The sequence below is a fragment of the Pelophylax lessonae genome (genome assembly GCF_965119305.1).
Source record: "Pelophylax lessonae genome assembly, chromosome: 1".
In the NCBI taxonomy this organism is placed as follows: domain Eukaryota; kingdom Metazoa; phylum Chordata; class Amphibia; order Anura; family Ranidae; genus Pelophylax; species Pelophylax lessonae.
In genome coordinates this window covers 330,780,402-330,798,533 of record NC_138768.1, presented here as the reverse complement: position 1 = coordinate 330,798,533, position 18,132 = coordinate 330,780,402, and the positions used below count along the sequence as shown (strand labels likewise).

The 18,132-nt window shown below is 43.0% G+C and overlaps 1 protein-coding gene across 2 annotated transcripts in view; it reads left to right on the top strand.

Moving 5' to 3' along the window:
- Window positions 1-16,568, top strand: part of LOC309548092 (polyadenylate-binding protein 2) — a 63,661-nt gene extending 47,093 nt beyond the window's left edge. For both annotated transcript variants that reach the window (XM_082248057.1, XM_082248056.1), the window contains 5 exons: window positions 1,979-2,046; window positions 8,710-8,816; window positions 11,435-11,522; window positions 15,786-15,934; window positions 16,054-16,568. In XM_082248057.1, the coding sequence (XP_082104183.1) occupies window positions 1,979-2,046; window positions 8,710-8,816; window positions 11,435-11,522; window positions 15,786-15,934; window positions 16,054-16,093 (452 nt within the window). In that variant the 3' untranslated portion in view covers window positions 16,094-16,568. The remainder of the gene's footprint in view (window positions 1-1,978; window positions 2,047-8,709; window positions 8,817-11,434; window positions 11,523-15,785; window positions 15,935-16,053) is intronic.
- The last annotated feature ends 1,564 nt before the right edge of the window (window positions 16,569-18,132 follow it).

Genomic DNA, 18,132 nt, shown 5'->3' with positions numbered 1-18,132 from the left:
AAGTACAGCCAGACTAGCGTTTGCTGTTCTCCTTTAAAAAAGCCGCCCACCCACATATAAGCACCACCCGATTTTCCTCTGTTCTTATAGAAGCTGGTAATTTTAGTTATTTGTTGGCTTTCCTATTAATGCTAGTTGAATAACATGTAGTAAAATAGTTGGACCCTTTTTCTGTAGAAAAGTACGATAGAATATTAAAGCGGAGTTCCACCCAAAAGTGGATCTTCCGCTTTAAGGCCTCCTGACCCCCTGACATGCCACACTTGGCATGCCATTTTATTTTCATTTTTGGGGGGGGGGGCGCAAGCGGGAACCTAGATTTGTCAGTTCTCTACCCCTCCCCTCCCTGCAATCTTCTGGGACCTGTCACAGGTCCCAGAAGATTGCCGTCCACTCAGGTCGAGTGACTTGTGCATGCGCAGTGCGCACCTGGCTGTGAAGCCACAAGCTGTCACAGCCGGGTGCCCACACAAGAGATGCCAGTGCCGCAGGGAGAAGAGGGAGAGAACCGAGGCTCCCACCGGCCGCATTGCTGGATTGTGGGACAGGTGAGTGTATTAAGTCAGCAGCTACACGTGAGTGTGTATTAAGTCAGCAGCTACACTTTTTGTAGCTGCTGATTTTTAATATACACAAAAATGGGTGGAACTTCACTTAAGTTTTTACTTAAACCCCAAACAATGTTGTAAAAAAAGTAAATGATTTGCCTTTTAGCCCTCCTGGTGCTAACAACGCTGGAAGGTTTAGACCAGTCTTTCTCAACCTTTTTTAACCACTTAAGCCCCGGAGGATTTGGCTGCTCAAAGACCAGGCCCTATTTTGCCATTCGGCACTGCGTGACTTTAACGGACAATTGCACGTGCAACGCTGTACCCAAATGTGCGTCTTTTACTTTTTGCGCTATAAACAAAAAAAGCGACAATTTTTAAGAAAAAAAATTATTTTTTCACATTTTTTATATGAAATTCACAAAAAAAATGTAAAATTCAAAAATTTTTAACATTTTAGGCCAATTTGTTTTCTGCTCCAAAAAAAATCGCAATAAGCGTATTTTGATTGGTTTGCGCAAAAGTTATTGCGTTTATGAACTACGGGAAAGATTTGTCGGTTTTTTTTTTTTTTTACTAGTAATGGCTGCGAGCTTAAATTTTTGCACAGGACTGCAACATTGTGGTGGACAGATCGAACCCTGCCGTCGGCAAGTGGTTAAATGAAGGAACCCTAAATCACTTTCCTAGCGGAAAGAATATGCTTTACACTTCTTGACATTGAGAATAACCTCCTTTACCAATGGCAGGAATTGCTCATCGAACCTCTGGCAATCTGTCGACTTTAAGGTGCCATGGAACTCTGGTTGAGGAAGGCTGGTTTAGACCATGGATTTGATGCCATTTCAGTTTTAAAGTGATGTAAAGGTTTTGATTTTTTATATTAAAATAAATGTTATATTTGCCTGCTCTGTGCTGTGGTTTTGCACAGAGCATCCCCGATCCTTTTGCTCTCAGGTCCCCTGTTGGTGCTCCTGGTCCCTCCCTTCTGCTGAGTGCCCCCAGAGCCAAGCCGTTTGCTATGGGGGCACCCGAGCAGGTGCTCTCCCAAGCGTGTCAATTCAAGAGCTCCCCCAAATTGGATCAATGACTTCCGCTACTGTCTCAGCCAATGAGGAGGAAGAGTCCTCAGAGCCAAGGCTCTCATGCACAGTGTTGCAGGAAGAATTGGGGTCAAGTAAGCATGAAGGGGGGCTGCTGCAGAGACGTTTTCTCACTTTCATGCATGTAGGTAAAAAACCTTGAGTCTTTAGAACCACTTTAATCGAGTACCACCTGCTCCCTGTAATGTTATGATGGCATATAGTTGTGGTTGAGGGGCACTATTAAAAAAAAAAAAAAGTGCTCAAAATTGTCAATTTATAGCCCACTTTAAGTTTTTTGTGTTGTACAAGTGAATGTAAAAAGCAGGTTTTTTTGGTATTTTGCAGCTGGTCCTGTTATTATGTCTGCAGAGGAGAAAATGGAAGCTGATGCTCGGTCAATATATGTTGGGAATGTAAGTTTCTCTCTTAAAGGCAATAGCTACCAAATTGCATTTTATCATGTATAGTTTGCTTTTTTTAAATTGAAAATAGATTTTTGCATTATATTCAGTAAAGTCTTTATTTCACAATCCAATATTCTTAGTGTGTTTGAGGAATTCTGATTGAAAAAAGTGCAGATTATTTGGTGGGTTACTGTGAGTTACATGAGGTGTCTATTGAGGAGTGCAATAGAATGATTTTAAAAATAGGATTCAGTTAAAAGCCCATGTCATGCAGAAAGTGATTCCACAGTGTAGCAATATCTGTGAATTGCATTTTTTGAGAGTTAATAAAAAAAAGTTAATATACTTGGTGGGGGGGGGGGGGGGGGGGATTGGTTTATTTAACCACTTACCGCCCGCCCGCCGTCATATGACGGCGGGACGGTGCGGCTATTATCCTGGGCGGACGTCATATGACGTCCGCCCATTCAAGCACGGCAGGCGCGCGATCGCGGGCGCGCCGCCGTGCACTGCCGGTGTCGGTGTGTCCCCGGGACACAGCCGGTCACCGGCAGGGGGGAAACAGCCAATAGGCATGGCTGTTTCCCACGTGATCGGCTGTGTTCCAATGACACAGCCGATCACAATGGAGGCGGCCGGGAGATGACCGCGCATGCGCGATCGGGAGCGCGCAGCGCGGTCATGTCGGTGGCACTGTGTTCCGTAGGAACACAGCTGTCACCGGCGGTAGTAAACAGTCACTGACAGTGACTGTTTACTATGTGATCGGCTGTGAATCCATTCACAGCCGATCACAAAATGTAAACACAGAGCAGTAACTCACTGTTACTAGCTCTTCTCTCCTCATACAGTTTCCAGTATGAGGGGAGAAGAGCTAGAAATAGTGAGTTACTGCTCTGTACACATGTCACAAAGTAAAATCACACTAAAATCACAGTAATAAAGGTCCCCCCACACAGTCCTCAGCCCCCCCCAATGTCACCTGTCACCCAACAGTCACCTCATCAGTGCCCAGAAATTGACACCCATAACGTTCACATGTGAGCGCAGCGATCGCGGGCAAAATCACCGCGATTCTGCCCGCGATCCGGAAATCATTGCAAATTGCGGGACGCCTGTGCGTTGCCCGTGATTTGCAATAGCACCCCAAACGCTGTGCGATGTTGCCGCCATTTCCGCCTGCCGAATCGCAGTAACATCGCGCAAACATCGCATGACGCCCAAAAAAGTACAAGAGTTTCTTTGGGGCGTCATGCGTTGTTTGCGTGATGTTACCGCGATTCGGCAGGCGGAAATCGCAGCAACATCGCACAGCGGGCAACGCACAGGCGTCCCGCCATTTGCAATGATTTCTGGATCACGGGCAGAATCGCAGTGATTCTGCCCGTGATCGCTACGCTCACATGTGAATGTAGCCTAAAGTTCACCGGTCACCAGAGACTGCCATCAGTACCGCCGTGCACCATCGCCCGTCACCTGTCACCCATCAGTGACCATCGCCCCGTCACCTGTCACCCCATCAATCACCGTCACCTGTCACCCCATCAGTCATCGTCATCTGTCACCCCATCAGTCATCGTAACCTGTCACCCCATCAGTCATCGTCACCTGTCACCCCATCAGTCACCGTCATCTGTCACCCTATCAATCATCGTCACTTGACACCCCATCAGTGATCGTCACTTGTCACCCCATCAATCATCGTCACATGTCACCCGGTCAGTGATTGTCATCTGTCACCTCATCAATCATCGTCACCTGTCACCTCATCAATCATCATCACCTGTCACCCCATCAGTCATCATCACCTGTCACCCCATCCGTCATCGTCACCTGTCACCCCATCAGTCATCGTCACCTGTCACCCCATCAGTCATCGTCACCTGTTTGCCATATACATGCAATCACTTACTGACCGCCTAACGACTATATGCGTCGGCCATTAAAAGCTAAATACTGGGGTTATGGCAGAAGATAGCCCCCATAACCCCGGTATTTTTTGAAACGGCGGGCGGTCGGCTTTCAGATAAGGGTGGTCCCAGTGGCGGATTCGCCGCGGAATTACCCTTACGGTGCAGGGGAAGAGGTGCCCCCCCCCCTCCTGCCGCGTCCCAGACGTTTTCCCAGCTTACCGGACCCGCCGGCAGCGGGGAAAACTATCCGGTCCCGGATCCTCAGAGACAGGAAGTCGAGTGAGGGCAAGATGGCCCTCACTCAACTCTATGGTCTTGGAGGACCGGAGCTACGTCAAAAGACGTTGCCTAGCAACCGGTTTAAAGGGCCGCTTTTTTTTTTTGCTTTTTTTTTTTTCCTCTTTCAACAATTTTTTTTTTTTTTTTTTCTTTTTTAGTGTAGTTGTGAGGTGTGAGGTCTTTTTGACCCCAGATCTCACAATAAAGAGGACCTGTCATGCCTATTTCTATTACAAGGGATGTTTACATTCCTTGTAATAGGAATAAAAATTATCAAAACATTTTTTTTTTTTAAACTGTGTAAAAATAAAAAAATAATAAATAAAATAAATAGGAAAAAAAAAAAAAAAAAAAATTAAAGCGCCCTGTCCCCGTTAGCTCGCGCGCAGAAGCAAACGCATACGCAAGTCCCGCCCACATATGTAAACGGTGTTCAAACCATACATGTGAGGTATCGCCGCGATCGTTAGAGCGAGAGCAATAATTTAAGCCCTAGACCTCTTCTGTAACTCTAAGCTAGTAACCTGCAGAAATTTTTAAAATGTTGCCTATGGGGATTTTTAAGTACCAATGTTTGGCGCCATTCTGTGAGCATGCGCAATTTTGAAGCATGACATGTTGGGTATCTAATTACTCGGCGTAACATTATCGTTCACATTATGGAAAAAAAATTTGCTAAATTTACTGGTTTCTTATTTTTTAGATCAAAAAAGTGATTTTTTTTCCAAAAAATCGCATTTGGAAGACTGCTGCGCAAATATGGTGTGATAAAAAATATTGCAACGATCTCCATTTTATTCTCTAGGGTCTCTGCTAAAAAAAAATATATAATGTTTGGGGGTTCCAAGTAGTTTTCTAGCAAAAAAATGATTTTAGCTTGTAAACACCAAGTGTCAAAAATAGGCCCAGTCTTAAAGTGGATAAATGGACAACTTTGTGTAAAGCGCTACTTGGATGTTAGGCCTATGTATGTGGCCAGGCTGTGAAAAAGTGTTACACATGTGGTATCGCCATACTCAGGAGGAATAGCAGAATGTATTTTGGGGTGCAATTTTTGCTATGTACATGCTATGTGTTAGAAATATTGCATAAATGGACAGCTTTGTGTAAAAAAAAATGTGTTTTCATTTTCTTTCCACATTTTCCAAAAACTTGTGGAAAAAAATGACATATTCAAAAGACTCATTATGCCTCAAAAATTATACGTTGGGGTGTTTGCTTTCCAAAATGGGGTCGTTTTATAGGGGTTTCCATTGTCCTGGTGCTCCAGGGCCTTCAAAAGTACGATAGGTTGTCAGGAAATTATATGTGAAATTTGTGCTCCTAGAATGCCGGACGGTGCTGGTTGGATGTTAGGCCTCTGTATGTGGCCAGGCTGTGAAAAAGTCTCACACATGTGGTATCGCCATACTCAGAAGGAGTAGTAGAATGTGTTTTGGGGTGTAGTTGCAAGTATACATGTGCTGTGTGAGAGAAATAACCTGTTAATACGGCAATTTGTAAAAAAAAATAAAAAAAAAAAAAAAATCTTCATTTTGCAAAGCATTGTGGGAAAAAATGACAACTTCAAAAAACTCACCATGCCCCTTATTAAATACCTTGGAATGTCTACTTTCCAAAAAGGGGTCATTTGGGGGGTATTTGTACTTTCCTGACTTTTTAGTGTCTCAAGAAATGAGATAGGCCTTCAGTACATCAGGTGTGATCAAGTGTGATCAATTTTCAATGATTCGCACCATAGCTTGTGGACTCTATAACTTTCACAAAGACCAAATAATATACACTTACTTGGGTTATTTTTACCAAAGATAAGTAGCAGTATAAATTTTGGCCAAAATTTGTGAAGAAAAATTACTAATTTGCAAAATTTTATGACAGAAACAAAGAAAAATGCGTTTTTTCACAATATTTTCAGTCTTTTTTTATTTATAGCACAAAAAATAAAAAACCCAGTAGTGATTAAATACCATCAAAAGAAAGCTCTATTTGTGTGAAAAAAAGGACACAATTTTTGAATGGGTACAGTGTTGCATGACTGAGTAATTCTTAGTCAAAGTGTGAGAGCGCTGAAAGCTGAAAATCGGTCTGGGCAGGAAGGGGGTGAAAGTGCACTGTAGGTAAGTGGTTAAACTGGAGTGCAAAATCTGGTGCAGCTCTGCATAGAAACGAAAACCACTTCCAGGTTTTCTTTTCAAGTGAACAAGTTGAAGTTAAGGCCCGTACACACGTACCGATCGTCGGCAGACAAGCGTCGGCCGACGAACGATCTGCCGATTGTACGCTTGTTAGTATGATGCCTCCAACAGCCGTCAGCGCACATTCTGCCGACAAGAATCTGTCATGCAAGCATTAAAATTTTTGTATGCCGACACCAGAACGGCCGATTGTTCGCCGGTCAGTACAGAATTCGGCCGACAGACCGCAGATTTGCAAGACTGGGCATGCTCAGAAAAGAAAAAACACAGGGAAAGTTAACCATTACATGACATCACTTCTGTAGTCGGCGGAAAAAATTCTTGTGCTGTCTTTGCACTTTTCAACAGACACCGACAGCCCGGGGACAAAAGACGGCCGATCGTTCGCCGACGATCGGTAAGTGTGTACGGGCCTTTAGAAGCTGATTGGCTACCATGCACAGCTGCACCATATTTTGCACTCACCCAGTTTTATCAAATCAACCTCTTTGCCTGTCTTGTTAGTTTCTCTCCATTTTTGATGTTTAGGAACACATAAATACAATAAGATAGCCTATAGACAGAATATTGTATCACTCTTGCTTGCCTTCTAGGTATTGTGATGTTATTTGACAGTTGTGGTATGTTTCATGTGCCAGTGTGCTGACCTTGTATGTTTGCTATTGCTAGGCATATTTTCTGGCACATTACTAACATTCAGCACTGTGTATCGGTATTTCCATTTATATTGGTGTGCACTAAAGGTAATAGGAAAGATGAAGCCGCTCAGGTGTGTCAGTCCAACCTGGTGCTGGTAAGACCCGCCATCCGGATAAATGCAAAAGAAATTGTTGGAACCGCACCCAGGTAGATGAAAACAATTGAAGTACTTTATTCTTTAAATCAAAATATGAACAGACAGTGCACGGAACAGGTAATCCAGGTTAACGCGTTTCACGGCGCACACAGCCGCTTACTCATAACCTCAGGGTTTTGAGTAAGCGGCTGTGTGCGCAGTGAAACGCGTTAACCTGGATTACCTGTTCCGTGCACTGTCTGTTCATATTTTGATTTAAAGAATAAAGTACTTCAATTGTTTTCATCTACCTGGGTGCGGTTCCAACAATTTCTTGTGCACTAAAGGTAACAATGCAGCTTAATGGTGGCTTTGGGCCCAAGAATTGTGCTTGATGGGAGTTAATGTGTTTCACAATTTGGATATGCTTTCATAGCATTTTAAATAGTTCTCAATGAAAGTTGCCCAGAGTTCAGCATACCTTAATGTCTATCTTTAGTCAGAAAAAAAGTGGTTGTAAACCTCAGTCATGAAATCTGAGCAAAGTACATACATCTGTAGTTTACTTATCTCTCTCCAAAGCGCTAAGTGTCATTTCTCTCTATCCACGTGTCGCTTCTGAAGTTTTCTAGACACAAGGTAAAATTTGTGTCGGGGAGGGAGTTCTGCACACAGCTTGTCTATTCACATAAAAGTTCTTCTGCTGTGTGAAGGTGGGTGTGTTCCTTTTTAGCTCTATACGCTAACTGCTGCCTCTTCATCCCACCCTCTGTTCCTCAGATGAAGGATTTTAACAGGATTCTGCCTCTTCGAAGGGGTTGTAGGGAAGAGAGCTGCAGATAAACAAGTAAAACCTATGTATGAATATTTGTTTCATCTCTGCATATCAACCAAGGCTATTCACTACACTGGGTATATGCAAGGGTTTACAACCACTTTGTCCTGCTAGATCACTTCAGGCTGACCCCTTTTTCAGGTATAGCTGTAAACAAATTAAAAAATGCCTTTACTGTTTAAAATCCAGTAATACTCTCACCCTGCTCTGCACATATTCAGTTGCTCTATATTTTTAGGGCCCTGTTGAATTTGTGGAGGCCGATCTGCTGAGAGCCTTGAATTAAAATTAAATCCTCCTATCCTTTACAGCCACGGAAGCTGCTTCTGTCTGATCTTCAACTGCCTTGGTGCTGCACATGTAATCAGTTAGGACACCAGCCCTTTGTTGGTTTGACAGTTTGGTTGAAGACACAAGCAAATGTGACAGCCATCCTGGCATTTCTAGATTGTAAGAATGTTAAAACAGGCTTAGCTCCACTTTGATTTACTGCTGTTCAGGGGCTCTGGGCTTCAGCAAAATGGCTGCCACCAGCAAGACAAATCTGAAGCAATGCTGGAGGAAATTTACAGCTCACACTAATTTTGGTAGCAATAAATATAAATGTGAAATAACATTATTTTTTATCAAGTAGTTTTGGGTAATGTTCCACTTTGTTTTAATACTCATGTGCAGGTTGATTATGGAGCAACAGCAGAAGAATTGGAGGCCCATTTCCATGGTTGTGGATCTGTGAACAGGGTAACCATTCTTTGTGACAAATACACAGGTCATCCAAAGGGGTAAGTGGTTTGTGTCATTGTTCTACAGATGTTTGTTTTGAAGATGGCATTGAATGTGGTGGATTACATAGCCATCAATCTAGCTGTTTGCCATGTTGCATCCTTTTGTTTCTTACACGTGTGAATCATTGATGCTCCAGCCCCTTCCAAGTTCAGGTCCATTTTCTGGTGAGCATGCAAGACACAAGTCCAAAGAATAAGCTCATTCTGTATAGGATGTTGCTGCACTCAGTTCATGGTGTTTTTAGGTCTATAAGTAGCATTACTTCCTGTTCTGCGTCAGACTTTTTTTTTCTGGATGTACAGTAAACGGTCTTGTTTAACCCCTTCACTCCGGAACGCAAATTATGCGGCCTCAGCTTCAGGGGGTTGTACCATTGTTTAGAACCGACGGTTAGCTTTCTTATGACCACTCGATTGTCATTACAAGGAGGAATGTCCTTCGGCGGCTTGCCCGGGTCTCCCATCCCACCGGCACATCTTCCTGTTAACCAAAGACCTGAACAAAGGCGCATTCGGCTCTGATCTGGTCTCCGATGTAAAAATCCGGAAGCGGTGTCATGACACCAATTTCGGGTACTGGAGCCTTAAAGGTGCCAGATTTAAAAAAAAAAAAAAAAAACAGGCAAACTTTTGAATGTTTAGTGCAGAGGAGGACCCCAGATCTCTCCATAAAGAGTACCTGTCTTTGCCTATTACTGTCACAAGTGATGTTTACTTTTTTAAATGGACAGTGTAAAAATAAATAAATTAAGAAAAAACTATTTAAAGCACTTGTGCACAGAAGCTAACGCATACCCATGTCGCGCATGAATTTGTAAATGGTGTTCAAACCACACTTGAGATATTGCTGTGATCGTTGGAGTGAGAGCAATAATTCTAGCATAAGGACTCCTCTAACTCTAAAAATGTAAACCTTTTTTAACGTGAAGTAATTTTCTAGCAAAAAATACTGATTGTAAGCAACATGTGTCAGAAAAAAGGTTTGGGCTCCAAGGGGTTAAATCATTGACTGGGTTGTATGCAGCTACCTTCATGTGATTGGACTCTGTCAAGAGGCAGTCAATAGAACACCTTCCACTGCAAGCTAGCCTCAGCTTCTTCCTAGTGGCTCTAGCTCATGGATTCTCAACCTGTGACCCTCTAGCTGTTCCATCATGCCTCTGCCTTTGGGAGTCATGCTTGTAACTGTTCAGCCTTGCAATACCTCAAGTGACTTGTAGTTCCGCAACAGCTGGAGGGCCAGGGGTTGAGCACCCATGCTCTAGCTCAGGGATCTCCAAACTACGGCCCTCTAGCTGTTATGAAACTACAAGTCCCATGGGGCATTGTAAAAACTGAAGTTCACAGATATGACTTGGCATGATGGGAATTGTAGTTCCTGAACTGTAGGGCCATAGTTTGGAGACCCCTGCTCTAGCTGATAGATTTCGTGCCTGTACTGACAGAAGCTTTCATTTCCACTAGGAAAGTTTCTCTGAATGCCTTTGTCCAAGGTGTGATGATGCACACTAGCCACTGCATCTTTTTATGCAGCTTTTGGGATCAGTGAGCTCCTTGATAGACTTGTAATGTTGCTTTGGAGTCCCTAGTCGGTCTTTACAAAATAAACACGGTTTACTTAACCTGCTCTGTGCAAAGGTATTGCACAGAACGGTCCCCAACCTCTTCTGCGGTCCCCTGGTGGCGCACTCCACTCCCCCTTCTCTGTATGTGCTGCCAAAGGAAGCAGCTTTCTATGGTGGCACATGTGCAGGCGCGCTCCCAAGCATTGCTTTGTGCGTCCATAGACACGCAGCGTTGCTTGGCACCATCCCCACTCCCTCTCAAAGGATTTGATTGGCAGCAATAGGAGCTAATGGCTCCCGCTGCTGCCTCTGTGTCCTATGGGGAGAAGAACACAGACCAGCGCCACTGCAGTCTGGCACAGTGCTGGATCAAGATAGAACTCAGGAAGGTATTTAGGGAGGGGGGCAATACTGCTACTGGGACGTTTTTTTTACCTTTTTAATGCAGGGAATCCGGTCTGAAGGTAGCTGTATATAACCCAGTTGTAATGAATTAAAAAAGCCTGTGTTCTGTACTGTACTCCAGAAATCTTATTTTACAAGCCAATTAAATATCCTATTCTACTGTGTGAATAGTTTTGGAAATGTTTTATTCCAAGCCATCTTGAGGCTCTGGATTTTGAAAGTACCTTTCAGAATATCAGAATTTTTGCAGCATGTTGCTCAGCCCCAGCTGGAATAGGTTCTACTTGTCCTACAGCTTTGCTTAGTCAGTCTGGCAGCAGAAATGTTAGAGATGTGCTTGCAGAGAAAGTGCTTAAAGTTTCAGACTGTTTACCTCAGCAAAGTTCTCTATTTGATCAATATTTGAGTGTTTGCATTTCAGCCAGCTGTTTTTAATGGCTCAGTGGTTGTGCGGCATAGCATTGGCAAGGTTTATAGATCTTGTACGTAAAGTAGCTTCAAAACTTCTGTCTGTTGCTTTGTTTGTACGTTGACATTGCATTGGTAGGTCATATATCGTTTGTACTATTTCTTATATTCTCTGCATATTTGTGGCATGGAGCAAAGAGTCAGGCTTTTAGTTTTGACCATGTTCTGTTTCTGCAGGTTTGCCTACATTGAATTTTCTGATAAAGAATCTGTCCGGACATCAATTGCCCTTGATGAGTCTCTGTTCAGAGGCCGACAGATAAAGGTAAGGCGCTGCTTGACATTAAAGAATGAGTAGCACTTTTTCTACACACAGCTCATGATGGTTTAATCCTGATACTAGGATACAAATATAGCATATCTCCCACATCCTATAAATCATTTGCTTTTAAAAATTGGGTGGTGTTAATAGTGATAACCTCAAGTACTATATATACTCATTGACCACACAGGGTTGGACCCCCTTTTTGCCTTCATAACTGCCTTAATTCTTGGTGGCATAGGTCCATATTGACATGATAGCATCATGCAGTTTTTGTAGATTTCTCAGGTGTGCATCCATGATACAAATCTCCTGTTCCACCACAACCCACAGGTGCTCTATTGCAGTGGTCCTCAACCCTGGCCTACAGGGCCCACTAACAGGCCAGGTTTGCAAGATAACTGAAATACATCCCAGGTGATATCATTTGCTGCTCAGTGATTGCAGTACTCTAGTCTGCATCTCCCCAAGGTAATACTTAAAATCTGGCCTGTTAGTGGGCCCTGAGGACCGGAGTTGAGGACCACTGCTCTATTGGATTGAGATCTGGTGACTGGAGGTCATTGGATTACAGTGAACTCATTGTCATGTTCAAGAAACCAGTTTGAGATTTCAGCTTTGTGACATGGTGCATTATTCTGCTGGAAGGAGCCATCAGAAGATGAGTACACTGTAGTCATAAAGGGATGGTCATGGTCAGCAACAATACTCAGGTAGGCCGTGGGTTTTAAACTATCCTCAATTGGTACTAATGGGCCCAAAGTGTGCCAAGAAAATAAAATATCCCCCGCGTTAAACCACCGTGAGTCGTTGATACAAGGCAGGATGGATCGATGCTTTCATGTTTACGCCAAATTCTGACCCTACCATCTGAATGTCTCAGCTGAAATAGACTCCTCAGTCCAGGTAACATTTTTCCAATCTTCTTTTGTCTGGTTTTGGTGAGCCTGTGCAAATTGTAGCCTCCCTTTCCTGTTGGCTGACAAGAGTGGCATCCTGTGGGGTCTTCTGCTACTGTAGCCCATCTGCTTCAGGGTTTGATGTGTTGTGTGTTCAGAGATGGTATTCTGCATACCTTGGTTGTAACGAATGTTTGAGTTACTGTTGCCTTTCTATCATCTCAAACTAATCTGCCCATTCTCCTCTAACATCAAAGCATTTTCATCCACACAACTGCCGCACACTGGATATTTTCTCTTTTTCAAGCTATTCTCTGTAAACCCTAGAGATGGTTGTGCATGAAAATCCCAGTAGAGCAGCAGTTTTTGAAATACTAAGACCAGCCTGTTTGGCACCAACAACCATGCCACATTCACCTAAAAGAGCTTTCTTTCCCATTACGATGCTCTGAATGAACTTGAAGTCATCTTCCCTACGTCTAGATGCCTAAATGCATTAGTTGCTGATCAGCAATTTGTGTTACCAAGCAATTGAACAGGTGTACCTAATAAAGTGGCCGGTGAATGTACTTTATTGGCTGTACCATTTTGTGGGTATTTTTAGGTGTTAATACAGGTTATATAGATGTTGGTAGCTGTAGATCTTTTTGCCGTCATGAGTAATCCAGATGTAGATCTCATGATTAACCACTTGCTGACCACCTAACGTACATGTATTGCGCAAAATAACGTAACTACGTCATTTCATGTAATAACAACTAGGTGTGACGGGGGGAGCCAATCAGCAGGTCAGCAGGACCCGATGTCTGCCGGCCACCCGCGATCGTTCCCGAGACCGGCAAAACTGCGATCTGCCTATGTAATTAAGGCCGATTGCCGTTTTGACAGGGGAGAAGATGGAGATCTTTTGTTCCAGCCCAGTCAGAGCAACCCCCACACAGCAAGCACCCCCTTAGGGACATATTAACCCTTTGATCACCCCTTATATACCCTTTGCTTTCAGTGTCATTATTACAGTAACAGTGCATATTTTTAGCACTGATCACTGTAATGTCACTGGTCCCCAAAAAAAGTGTCAAAGGTGTCAGGTGTCCGATTTGTCTACAGTGTTGCAGTCCCACTAAACGATCACCGCCATTACTAGTAAAAAAATAAATAAAAATGCCATTTAAAATATCCCATAGTTTGTAGACGCAATCACTTTTGCACAAGCAATCAATATACACTTTTTTGGGATGTTTTTACCAAAAATACGTAGCAGAATACATATAGGCCTAACTTATGAAAAAATTTGATTTTTTACATTTTTAATTGGATAGGTTTTATAGAAGAAAGTAAAAAATGTTCTTTTTTTCCAAAATTGTCGGTTATTTTGTTTCTAGGAGCCAGCTATAAAAAGTTGAGGCAGTGTTTTAGTTTAAAAAAAAAAAAAAAAAAATCTTATGGGTGGAACAGGTAACATCCTTTAACCCTTTCAAAGCCAGAGCAGTTTTTTGCACAGGTTTAAAAAAAATAATTTGAGGCCTTAAGATTACATAAAACCCTCAAGCATCTATTTTCTCAAAGCAGATACCCTAGAAAATGGTGGTAGTTCCAATGTTTTAGGTCGCACCATATTACCGCAAAGGTAATTGCAAAAATGCTCAAAATTGAACAAATTTTGGGTAAAATTTAAAAGCCGAGGGGACCGAATGAGCAGTGGCGTTTGATCACTCAGTTCTCAATGCAGAGCCAGCAGGGGACAGATGCAGCATTGGATCGATGCTGCATCCACCTAGATGAGTATAATTTTTTTTTTTAGGAAAGCCATACTTAAGTTATTGTCTAGGTATTCACAAGACGTTTCTATCTTAGGGAAATGCCTCTGCTTCCGCTGTCTCAGAAGATGGCCTTTTTGGTGGCTTTCACCTCTCCGCGCAGGGTGTCGGAATTGGCGGCATTACCCTGTCCACAGTGAGAAGGTGGTTCTTCGCCCCTGTCGATCGTTCCTTCCTGAGGTTGTCGCTGATTTTCATTTGAATGAAGACGTGTTGCCTTCCCTGTGTCCCAGACCAAAACATCCGAAGGAAATTGCTTTGCATGCCTTGGATGTGGTCTGGGCGATTAGGGTGTACCTGGCAGGTACGGAGTCTTTTAGGAAATCAAACTCACTATTTGTGCTTACGGATGGGCCTCTGAAAGGGTTATCCACTTCCTCTGTGACCATTTCCAGATGGATTAGACAGACAGTGATTCAGACCTATTCCATCAAGGGTCAGGTTCCTCCTTTCTCTGTTAAGGTGCTCTCTACTTGGGGGCTCAGTGCCTCCTGGGCTTTCCGCCATCAGGCGTCAGTGACGTGGATTTGCAAGGCGGCCACGTGGTCGTTGGTGCACTCTTTCACATCTGCGGATGCTTCCTTTGGCCACAAGGTTTTTGCAGGCTGCTGTTTAGAGGACCTGGTCCTCTTTGAGGGTTTATTTTTTCAGATGAGCTCCCGTTTACCTGGTTGGCTATGGTTAACCTTAGGAATCACTTTTTCGCTGTTCCCACTCCTCATGTTTAACAGTGCTTTGGGACATCCCAATGGTTAAGAAGAATCCGGAGCTGTGTCCGTCAATGCACGAAAGAGAATGGGAATTTTTACCTTGACCGTAAAATGCATTTCTTTGATCATTGGATCATTGACTGACACAGCACCCACCCCTCTGTGGAGTTTTAATTCTTCTGACACTGCTTGTAACAAAACTGAGTACCTAGAGCAGAGTAGAAGTATTACCCCCTGGGACTGTGCCCGTAAGCGTAGCCAGACTTTTTTTCTGCCTAGTGTCCTACTCCCGTAGGGGGCAGTATAACCCAAAAGATCAGGAGCAGGGTCTGTCGAACATTAGAGAAATGGATTTTACAGTAAGTCAAAAATCCCATTTTTTACATGGAATTTTGACCATTCAGCTTATTGCATTTGATGCGTGTGCCTTTATTGGCATGATTAGCATGATGAGTAAACAGTTGCTTCAGAAAACAGTCAGCTCTGGAACAGTGGGCACTGGAAAACTTGACTATAAAGAGATTAGAACATTTTATAAAGTGAGGTCCCTGAATGGACGAAGTATTTTTAATCAACCCAAAAGTCTACTTCAAGGAGAAATCGAGGTTGAGCGGTGTTTTAAATTTGTGTGTATTGGACTTCATTGGTCAGATCTAGATCTGTCAGTTACTGGGTTTGCTTACACCAGGCTTTGGATGTTCCTATATTTTCCATAAAACGACCTTGTAGTTATTGCAGTATGTATGCCAGGCCAAGCAGAGATTTCAGCATTAAAATCCCAGAGATGAAAAAGCAGTATCCACCGTAATTTCCATTTCACCCTCTAATTTGTTTTGACAGGTGGTTCCCAAAAGGACAAACAGACCCGGCATTAGCACAACAGACAGAGGCTTTCCACGTGCAAGATACAGAGCTAGAGCATCCTCGTACAGTTCCCGTTCCAGATTCTTCAGCGGCTATCCTTCAAGACCCAGAGGACGCGTGTACAGGTCTGGGGGCTAATCAGCACAGAAGGCATTGGGGGGGGGGGGGGGCCTGTTGGTGGGTGTTGGGATATTTGACGTTATCACAAAACTTTGTCTGCTTACACTAGGCTTGTCTTTTTCAGGGGACGGGCTCGTGTGACATCATGGTATTCACCTTACTAAACATATAACTTTAGGAAGACCTGAGAGGCAAAAACACAAAAAAAAGAAAAAAAAAAAGAAGACTGGAAATGAATTTTAAGAGTTTATTAAAACAGGGTCCCATGTGGACCGTTCTTTTCTCTTGTGCTCACATGCCCCATGTGCATCCTTCAATGTTTTAAGATGGGTGTGGTAGGCCAGGCTCCTAATGGTTACTGTATGTTGGGGGGAATAAGAGGTTGTACTAATTGGTGTGAGTGTATGACTTGTCCTGGGGTATTCTGGGGGTGTGCTGACTGTTTATGTGCAGGATACCTGTTAATCAAAGAATGTTTATACTGAATGGTTCCCAGCCTAGTGTGTTTTCAGCTATGGGAGGGAAGTGATGTCTGCTAAACATCCTGCTGTTTTCCTTTTCTTTTCTTTTTTTTGCGTGTTTTTATCTTTGCAGGTATCTTTCTATGGGAGAAGCTTGTTTCCCGGAGAGAGTCGGCTGCCCCTCACAAAACAGCCTTTTCTTTAGTTTTATTCTAGCTCAGATTCCTGCATACTGCTGGAAGGCACAAGCTGGGCATCTTTTGTGTTTTAGACTGTTCCTTTTTGTTTTATTTTTTGTTTTTGTTTTTTTTTTTCTTTTGAGACTTATTTTTTATAGTGCCAGGCAGGGAAAGGAGAAAAATAAAAAAAAATGGTAACATGTATTTTGTGTCTTATTTTTTTATTTTTTTTTTGCTTGTTTTTAATGAAAAGTAGTCAAAACTGTCACAGGCTTTTTCCAGTAATGCATTCCTTTGTTTTTGTTCTGTAAACTGCAGGCATTTGCTATGAGGTCAATGTCACTTAACCACTTCAGACAGAATTCATAAAAGTATTCTCCCTGTATTGCCCATAAATGTGTTATTTTTTTTTAATACATGTTAAGAAGCAGCCTATCTCAATACCAGCTGTTTGGTGTATCTCAGAGCTAAAGCCACAGTCTTAAACCACACAGGGGGCAGAACTGGAAATCTGTTGTAAGGTAATAACTGTCTACGTTACTGAACTAACATGAAGTTGCAGAGGGCAGTGACTGGAGTAATGGTTGCTGTTCACACCTGCAAACACATTTACTCCTGCATGTGTGCTTCTGTATCTAAAAACCTCAGGAAGGTATTGCTCCCTTCATGACCAGACAATTTTTTGCTATTCACCACTGCGCTATAACTGACAGTTGCAGAGTCATGCAAACACAACACAAATGGGGGTTTTTATCATTTTTTTCACGTAAATAGAGCTCTTTTGCTGGTCACCACTGGGTTTTTATTTTTTTATTCTACAAACAAAAAAGGTATATTCTAATTCCTTTCATGAAACATCCAGTAAAAAAAATCAAATGTCTTCATAAATTTAGTCCAAAATGTATTCTGCTGCATGTCTGTTAACCTCCCTGGTGGTATGATTATTTCAGGTGCTGGAAGTGGTACCGCTTGCTTGTTTTGCGGAAATCTGTTCTGTACATTTTAAAACTCTCCTTCCCCTGCGATCCCCCCGCCGTGTCCTCGGCCGATATCGGCACCTGTCTTCCGGTTCCCTTCCCTGCGAGCGTTGCGACGCAGGGGGGTGGAAATAGCGGCAATTTAAAAAAATTGAAGTACACTAAATGACATGATACAAAGCTGTGATCCTAACGTATTATGCTGTATCGTGCTTTTTCACCACAGGATTTCACCCTGGTGACTCTTCCAGTGCCCCTGCCTGTGCTTTTCCAGTGCTTGGTGCCTGGAAAATTTTGAGCGACCACGGCGTTCAAAAAGCGCTCTTTTTGCGCAAAAGCGCTTTTAGAGGAACTGGAAAACAGCGAGGAAGAGGAAAACGGCAAAACTGAGTTACTTGAAGAACTGAACGCTAGTGATTTGTGGGAAAATTCATCACCGGGTACAGAAAGTGACGAGTGACAATTCTGGCACATCGCTCCTTTGGAAATTGTGAAGAATCATTTGATCTACTTCCCAAATTCCACAAGCTATGTGCCAGAAAGAGACAATTTTCCCACGAATCGTTATCGCTCAGTTCTTCAAGTA